The 7,123-nt window shown below is 41.2% G+C and overlaps 1 protein-coding gene across 3 annotated transcripts in view; it reads right to left on the bottom strand.

Annotated features, from left to right (window-relative positions):
• Sh3rf1 (SH3 domain containing ring finger 1) overlaps nucleotides 1–7,123 on the bottom strand; it is a 202,758-nt gene that overhangs the window by 146,671 nt on the left and 48,964 nt on the right. For all 3 annotated transcript variants that reach the window (XM_010629845.2, XM_010629843.3, XM_010629844.3), the window contains exon 4: nucleotides 5,640–6,127. In XM_010629845.2, the coding sequence (XP_010628147.1) occupies nucleotides 5,640–6,032 (393 nt within the window). In that variant the 5' untranslated portion in view covers nucleotides 6,033–6,127. The remainder of the gene's footprint in view (nucleotides 1–5,639; nucleotides 6,128–7,123) is intronic.

Below are 7,123 nucleotides of genomic sequence, written 5' to 3'. Positions count from 1 at the left end.
GAAGGGAGGGAGAGAGGGAGGGAAGGGGGAGGGGGGAGGCAGGCAGGCAGGCAAGGAGGAACAGAGGAACAGGGGAAAGGAGGAAAGGAAAGAAAGTGAGAGAGAGAAAAAAGAGTAGGGGGATCCCAAAGCCTCACACTGAGCCTGATTTAGTAACAACTAAAGTTAGGGATACAGCAAACATGAGACCTGGAGCAGGGATAAAGGATAAAGTGATGAGTAAAACACAAGGTCAAGAATATCTGCAACAACTGTTTGCCAAAAAAAAAAGTCTAGACCCTTTCTCTTAAAATTCAGCCATTCTGAAAGATCAAAACCATTCCCTCGGCCAAACCACCACAATAATGTTGAACTTAGGTCCAGAATGAGTTAGTACAGACCTCTAACCTCACCTGTGTTAGTTACTTTTCTCTCACTGCTGAGACAAAAATACTCAACAACCAAAGTTAGTGGAGAAAGAGTTTATTGAGCTTACAGTTCGTAGACATTTCAGTCCATAATTGGCTGGTTGCAAGGCAAGGATGGCAAACAGGCATTGCAGGGGAGAAACAATTCATGGCACCCACAAGGTAGCAAAGGGTAACAAGGGGCCTTCACAGTGTCTTTCTGCTCCCTTTATATTACTCAGGCTACAGGGATTAGGGTGATGCCAAGCCAATCACTCAAGGGTAGTGGTTTACTAATCTCAGGCCCTTAATCCTAGCATCACACATTCCAGATTTAGCTACCTTAGACTGAATGAGGCTTTGGGGGGACTTCCAGACCCAAACCATAACACTATCTACGGAGAGACATCAATTCCTCAGACAGTGCACTAAACCTTCCACACCCCAGGGGTGTCCATCCTGACACCCCAGGCCACTCTCAGTCTGCTCTGGCTGCATACTTAGTCCAGGGACCACTCCATAGACATATTCTCTATCTTACCACCCCACTTGTGTTTCACAGTATGCTGCCTCTGTTTCTTGTGCATTTTACCTCCTCAGTACATCACCTTTTTTTAATAGAAACAGGCACAAAGGCCACCTTTGTCCTAGCATAGTAAAGATAACAGCATAGAACTGAGTCTGAAAGATCTCCAACAACACTTTTCCATTGCTTGGATGTCAAAGGCAGCCCAAGATGAAATTCACAGCTGGCAGTAGCTTTCAACCATCTACCTGCACTAACTCGGTTGTCCTGTTTACTCCCCAGAGCTTCTTCAGTTCTCTGTTACCTTGAGTAACACCACAGACATCCACATGAAGTCCGGCCAAGCACCTCTGCGGACTCCAGTTTCAGATGAGTCTGATTTGTTAAGGATAAGAAAGTCGTTAAGAGTTCTCCTGTCCTGTGTATTAGGAGTATTGTCATATAAACGTCAATCTTCTTATAATATCCCTGTCTATTTTATGGAATTACAACAGACAATTTGAGCCACTGAGAGTGTGGGGTTGACCCTGAACTACTTGAAGGTATTCTACCTGAGAATTAAGGACACAGTGTACTGGACTACTACAGGTCTGGGGGAAACTGGGACTGCAGAGATCGACAGTGAACAAAAAGGTGACTGGAGAGGCTGGCCTTTGGAAATCATGTGCAGTCACTGCCACAACCATGGACTGGATGGCGTCAACCACAGGAATCTATTTTCTCAGTTCGAAAAAACCAGAAGAGTCCAAAATCAAAGGGTTGGCAGGTTTTGTTTCTTTGATACTTCTCTCATCGATTTGTACATAATCATCTTCTCCAGGTGTCTTCACATGGTCTTCTCTCTGTGTCTCTCTGTGTCCTGATCTCTTCTTATAAGGACACTGGTCATATTGGATTAGGCCCTCATTTTATCCTAGCCAAATCTTTAAAGGCCCCCACCTCCAAAGAGAGCCATGTTCAGAGTTACTAGGCGTTACTACTTCCCTTAAAAAATTTTGAAAGATACAAACCAGCCTATAACAGTCAGCAATGGGAAAAGGGAGAGTAGGGAGCTATGACAGTGACTATGAGGAAATGAAAACACACTTGGCATCTGCAAGGAAAAGAGAATTTCAACTGTATTCCCTTCCCTACCTCTCCTGTCTCAATTGTTTGACTGAAGCTCCAACTGCGTATCTGTTCTAAAGCCAAGCTCATCATCTCAGTCCAATGAGCTCCACAGCTCCAATTCCAAGTGCAGAGCACTTACTCTCTAACCCTAAACCGTATGGCTTTTGTTGATACTTAACACCTTGGGTGTCATGGGTCCCTTAACCTCATTTTACATCACCATCCCTGTGGCTGCTCACACTCACCTTTGGTCCCTTCTTCCCAGAAGCCAAACCTACTGCTGCTGTAAGTCAAGGTCTTGCAATACTCTTCCCTTCTGCCCCTTCCCTGCCCAGCCCCTATTCATTCAGTAAATGTCATTTCATTCTTCAGATTTCAGTTCAAATGCCTATCCTTAAGGAAGATTTTTAAGGATCGCCCCAAGACATACACATTGAACAGTTCTATCTCCTGCTCTCCTGCTCTCCATATTTAACTACATACCTGCACTAATATTATGTTAGTAATGTCTCCCCATGAAACCAACCACACAACCAAAAGTTCCTGAGCAGAACTTATACGTCTGGTCCATCATTTCCTACCCAACAGCTGGTGTGGAATCAGGCACCTAGTAAGGGCTTAATAAATACTTGTTAAAGGAAAGAATGAGGTCTAAGTTGGTGGTCTGATGATATATTCACTTTGAGGTGGAGGCAGTAATGGCATCTAGATGGACAGAAACATGTGTAGACATTAGTAGATTGTAAGCCAATTAAACTATACATAGAAAGCAAAATTGAACTAGTCTTATTAGATCACAATTCTATAGGAACCAAGCATATTTTCCATCTCATTAACAGATATTCATATATACGGTATATATAATATATATATTTTTAGAGATATAGTACTCTGCAGATACATTTTTTTAATCCATTGAAAGGTTATCTGTTATCTCCCTTTGCCTGTGGCTCCTTCCACTGTTAGCCAGAAACCAACAGGAATTGTTCATTTGAGGTAAAGAACTGGCAGATACCACGCTGACTCCAACCCAACGCTTACTCTTTCCTTTCTTCTTCACATTAGGCAGGAAACACTAAAATTCTGGGAACAAGATGTGTGTCACACATTGGAAATGTTAAAATCTGCTGATAACATCCAATCTCCCTCAGCTAAATGCATGCGGAAGCCACATGGTCACAACCTAAGGTAAGAGAGAATATAACCAGTAAACTCAAGCAACATTCCACATGTTATCACTTTCAGCTTTGCACAACATGTGGAAACAGGCTCACTGTACCACTTGCCTGTGTCAGAACATCGAAGGGAGGAGGATGCACGTTTGGGATTTATTACAGTCACCTCAGGGAAGTGTCCAGAGGAGCCCATTACAGTCACCATGTGGCCATATGTTACAGATTTCTTACTTTTAAAAGGACTGTGTTCTAGAAATAGATGTATTTATCTTTCAGATGCTTGCACTATATGTGTAGCTTTGGATATTCTGAATACTTGAAAGCACAAGGTGCTACTAGTCAATGCTCATGGGAAACTAGAAAAAAAAAAGTTTTTCTTTTCTAAGTAATTGCATCATTTGCTTCGACCTAGACTGAGTTGTTTTACTTGTTTGATGTTTTTGTCCCCACCTCCACACTCTGTTCCATAACAGCCATATCTCCTTTTTGATCCACCTCAACTATTTTATCCAAGTTATTAGGGCTCAAGTTCCATTGAGCCTCATGGCAAGTAATTTTTCTTATGCCAAAGAAGAAATAGGAAGCAAATTAGGAAAATCAGGTAAACCAGAAAAATAATGCTAACAGGATCAAAATCTAAGTAACTTGCCAAAGAACAAAGTTCAATTTTAGGAGCTTAACAGTTCAGATTAAAAATGCAGCATCAAACAGTTAATTTCTGTTAGAAAGAAAATAAGCCAGGCATGGTGGCGCATGCCTGTAACCCCAGTATTCTGGAATCTAAGTCAGGAGAATCACCAAATTCAAGCGAGGCCTGAGCAATTTAGCAACTTAGACCTCCTTGTCTCAAAATAAAAAAGAAAAAGGGCTGGGGATGTAACTCAGTGGGAAGGCTCTAGGTTTAAGCCCCAGGAAAGAAGAAAGGGAGGTAAGGAGGAAGGGAGGGGATGGCCCTTAAAACTCAAGTTGAATGCTATAACCTCTCCTTAAAATCAGTGATCAAACATTCACTACATTCCTCACAGCAGGTAAGGCACTGCATCAACAACTGAGAAACTCTTATTCCTAGCCAGAAGCTATGCTTTCCCCTCTAAGTAACACGGAAACAAACCTCTCCAGAGATACAAATCTACCCCTTCATTAAGGTACAGACCTGAATCCAGTGTCCCAGAAATTATTAACTTGATTATTGATTGTTCTGGGGTTAAAATATTCATAGGAACCAAAAAATGCTATAAAAGAAACCTAAGAAAAGTCATAAGCTGACCAATTTCAAAACATGGGAGCTTCAAATAAGAAAGTCTCTCTAATCCAAAATTCTATCTTTAAAAATATATTAAGGATCAATAGAAACCAGAGCCTAGTGATTAAACTGTTTTCTAGTAATCCAGTTTTCTAGCTACTAGAATGCTTTATATACTTTACATCTAGTGATGTAAACACATAATGTCATTTACAAAAGATGCACTTGAGAAGGACTTAAAGGAACCACCACTCTATTACAGCTGTCTGATAGCCACATCTGCGAATTCATGCTATCTAATCTGCCATCCCATGGCTTGGCCAATTACCAAAATTGCTTCTTCCAACAAAAAAGAAATTATTTTTATTATCTGATGCCCATGACTACTTTTTATTTTTATTAAAAAAAAAAAAAAAAAAAAAGCTTATCTTACCAGGGAGCCATCATCAACAAAATAATTAATAATTTCTATTTATTTGGAATACCCTACCTTCTACAACTATGTTATAGTAACTATGCAAATATTTAACTTCACCCAAAATTATTTCAGCCCAATTCCCAAGAAAAATCATTTCAAGGAAATATTTCATTTCACTCCCTGTAAAGCTCAACATAAAGCCAGATGTTTTAGCGTAGTCCTACGTGACATTCTGTTGCTACAGCAACGAAACTCTGCTACCTGTGGCCATGATTTGCTAAGAATTCCTCCAACCAGTAAATTCTGTGCTGTGCATTCATAAAACCAATAGAATGACTCTAAGCAACACGAAAATTAAGGCTTCATTTCCTGTGTATGATTTACCCACACACATATTTACAACATATATACACATATGTATTCATACATACGTAATTATGATTGCACACTCGGTTAAAAGGATAAAACCATATCAAATGAACATTTTAAAATGGAAAAACTGCTTTTACATCTCATTGAATCATTGCTTTCTTCCCCAAATGTCTGTAAAGACAAGAGACCCTGGGAATTTAAAAATCAAGATATATATTAGAAATAAATTATTTATAGCCAATCTCATTCCGACATAGAAAACAAAAGACTGAGATATTATCCCTATCTGTCCCAACAGGCGTGGCTTTTTAAGCAATGAGCTGATTGAGGAAACAGGAACCTAAGAATAGAGATAAAACTGTGGTTATCACCACTTTCATTCATCAAACTGCTTCTGCAGGCTACTCACCCTCACTGGGGGGCTCCAGGCTTGAACCCGAGGCTGCTGTCCACCCTGGGAGCTCTGCAGATCTTTTGCACTACAATTAACCACAGTGCTGCCCTGAGCCCTTAATGCATTTGTGCAGTTGGTCCCACTGCCCCCACCAGGGCCAGGTTTCCAAGGCCTCTGCTTGATGCCATCCAGAAGTCTGACCAGCAGGATGTTACTGGGGAGCTCCTCTACACCTGAACCAACAAGAGTCCTGCACTCCGGGCATCTGAGTTCATTCCGGGAACCTACAATCCCTAGCAAACATCGTTTGCAAAACGTATGCTGGCAAGGCAAGACCTTTGCAGAGGCATCGAGGCGTTCTAGACATACAGGACACTCCAGAAGATCCAACAAGGCAGATTCATCCATCTTGATCTACTTTACTGAGAAAAGGGCTTCAGAAATGGTCATAGTTGTGTGCAGCCTGTAAAATGATTCATGTCACATCCATCTCAGACTTTGTTCTGGAGACAAGAGGAGAGAGGAGAAAAGGAGAAAATTAGTGTTAGTTATCTAAGGGAAAAGTTCACAGAGAAGCAAGGAACCACAAAGTACACAAAAGTGCTTCCTCTGCGTACTGTAGCTTTGCTTTGGAATGTGGTTTCTAAACTCCAAAGTCAACAATTAAAAAACAAAACAGGCTTTTAAAATAACTCATAATTAATCCCAAAAGACATCCAAAAGCTCAGTACACAGAAGTAGCTATAAAGTACTATACAAGATTCCTGCAATAGCAGTATTTACGAAATGCATTTTTTAAAAAAGCATAATTTCTTCAGCTCTGAAAGTGCTATTAGTTGCCTTTTTCTGAACAGAAGCAATTGAAAGTTTCCCCCACCTGAAATTACTTTTAAATCCAGCGAAGCTCTCATTTTTAGAGCTATTTTAGTGTTTAGGAAACCATGCTTTGGGTGATCCTTGTGGTAAATGATCCAATATTCAATACATATATTTCTCCTCTGTCTTAAAAACAGAACTGTTTAATCTTGTCCAACCAAAAAGGTTGGCAATTCTGAAGGCTACAACTAAGGTTTGCTTGAAAAGGGCTAAAACATAACAGCACTTTTCACGGCAGCGGTTGACAAACTCTGAAACGGATTTCTGAACGGCCTGCCCTGATCTCATTCAGAAAATCGTGCAGAATGATCACCAAACAAATCGACAATGGAATGCTGGACTGAAAACTGTGAGCATAATACGAAAACGGAGCCATTCAGGAAAAAGCATTTAAACCAGTTACTGCAACGCTTCCCACCCACCTACCCATCAGCACCATCAAAATAAATGGAAATGCGAATGCCTAGGAGAAAGGGGTGACGAGACCGAGATGGCAGCGTTAACAGCTGTTCTTGACTAAGTGTGAGCGGGGAAGCTCCAGGGCTGCGCCCCTACGGCAGGCAAACGAGCTCAGGTACTCCCGGCCCCGCAGGGGGCGAGGCGGCCGCTCGCCGCAGACACAC

This window comes from Fukomys damarensis, unplaced genomic scaffold (genome assembly GCF_012274545.1).
Source record: "Fukomys damarensis isolate Sample0158 unplaced genomic scaffold, DMR_v1.0_HiC HiC_scaffold_18, whole genome shotgun sequence".
NCBI lineage: Eukaryota > Metazoa > Chordata > Mammalia > Rodentia > Bathyergidae > Fukomys > Fukomys damarensis.
Note: the sequence above shows the minus strand (reverse complement) of the source record. Positions and strands in the feature narration are given on the sequence as shown.